At 75.3% G+C, this 705-nt stretch overlaps 1 protein-coding gene across 1 annotated transcript in view; it reads left to right on the top strand.

Annotated features, from left to right (window-relative positions):
• The window catches only part of TSPAN4 (tetraspanin 4), an 11,023-nt gene that overhangs the window by 1,064 nt on the left and 9,254 nt on the right, over positions 1-705 (top strand). Inside the window, exons 3-5 of the mRNA XM_012734339.1 lie at positions 29-130; positions 196-327; positions 398-701. Of these exons, the coding sequence (XP_012589793.1) occupies positions 29-130; positions 196-327; positions 398-701 (538 nt within the window). The remainder of the gene's footprint in view (positions 1-28; positions 131-195; positions 328-397; positions 702-705) is intronic.

Raw genomic sequence — 705 nt, 5'->3', positions numbered from 1 at the left:
GGCGGGGGGCCCAGCGCCGTGTCCGCAGATCGACAGGTACGCCCAGCGAGACCTGAAGAGGGGCCTGCACCTGTTCGGCACGCCGGGCAACGTGGGGCTCACCAACGCCTGGAGCATCGTCCAGACCGACGTGAGTGGGGCGGCTGGGCGCGGGCGGGCCCCGCGGGCGCCCCCGGACACGCGCCTGTCCCGCAGTTCCGCTGCTGCGGCGTCTCCAACTACACCGACTGGTTCGCGGTCTACAACGCCACGCGCGTGCCCGACTCCTGCTGCCTGGAGTTCAGTGAGCGCTGCGGCCTGCACGCGCCCGGCACCTGGTGGAAGGCGGTGAGCGCGTTGGGCGGGCGGGCGCGGGGCGGGCGGGCGGCCCACTGAGGCCCCGCCTCCTCCTCCGCAGCCCTGCTACGCCACGGTGAAGGTGTGGCTCCAGGAGAACCTGCTGGCCGTGGGCATCTTCGGGCTGTGCACGGCGCTGGTGCAGGTAGGCGCCGATACCTGCCCCCAGCGAGAAGCGAGGCCGCCGGGGGCAGCCCGCCGTGGGCCCAGGAAGCCGGTGGCGGCCAGGTGGGGGTGGCCCGTACCCAGCCCAGCCTCGCTGGCCGGGGCGCCTGGTCCTGGCCCCTCCCGAGCCCTGAGAATCGGGGCGCTCCAGGCCAAGCGATGTGGGCTGAGGCTGGGCGGGGGGCGGCGGGTGAGGGGCGGCCC

Source organism: Condylura cristata, unplaced genomic scaffold (genome assembly GCF_000260355.1).
Source record: "Condylura cristata isolate star-nosed mole 26May11 unplaced genomic scaffold, ConCri1.0 scaffold00054, whole genome shotgun sequence".
NCBI classification, from domain to species: domain Eukaryota; kingdom Metazoa; phylum Chordata; class Mammalia; order Eulipotyphla; family Talpidae; genus Condylura; species Condylura cristata.
The sequence above is the reverse complement of the archived record's forward strand: the minus strand, read 5'-3'. Positions and strand labels throughout refer to the sequence as shown.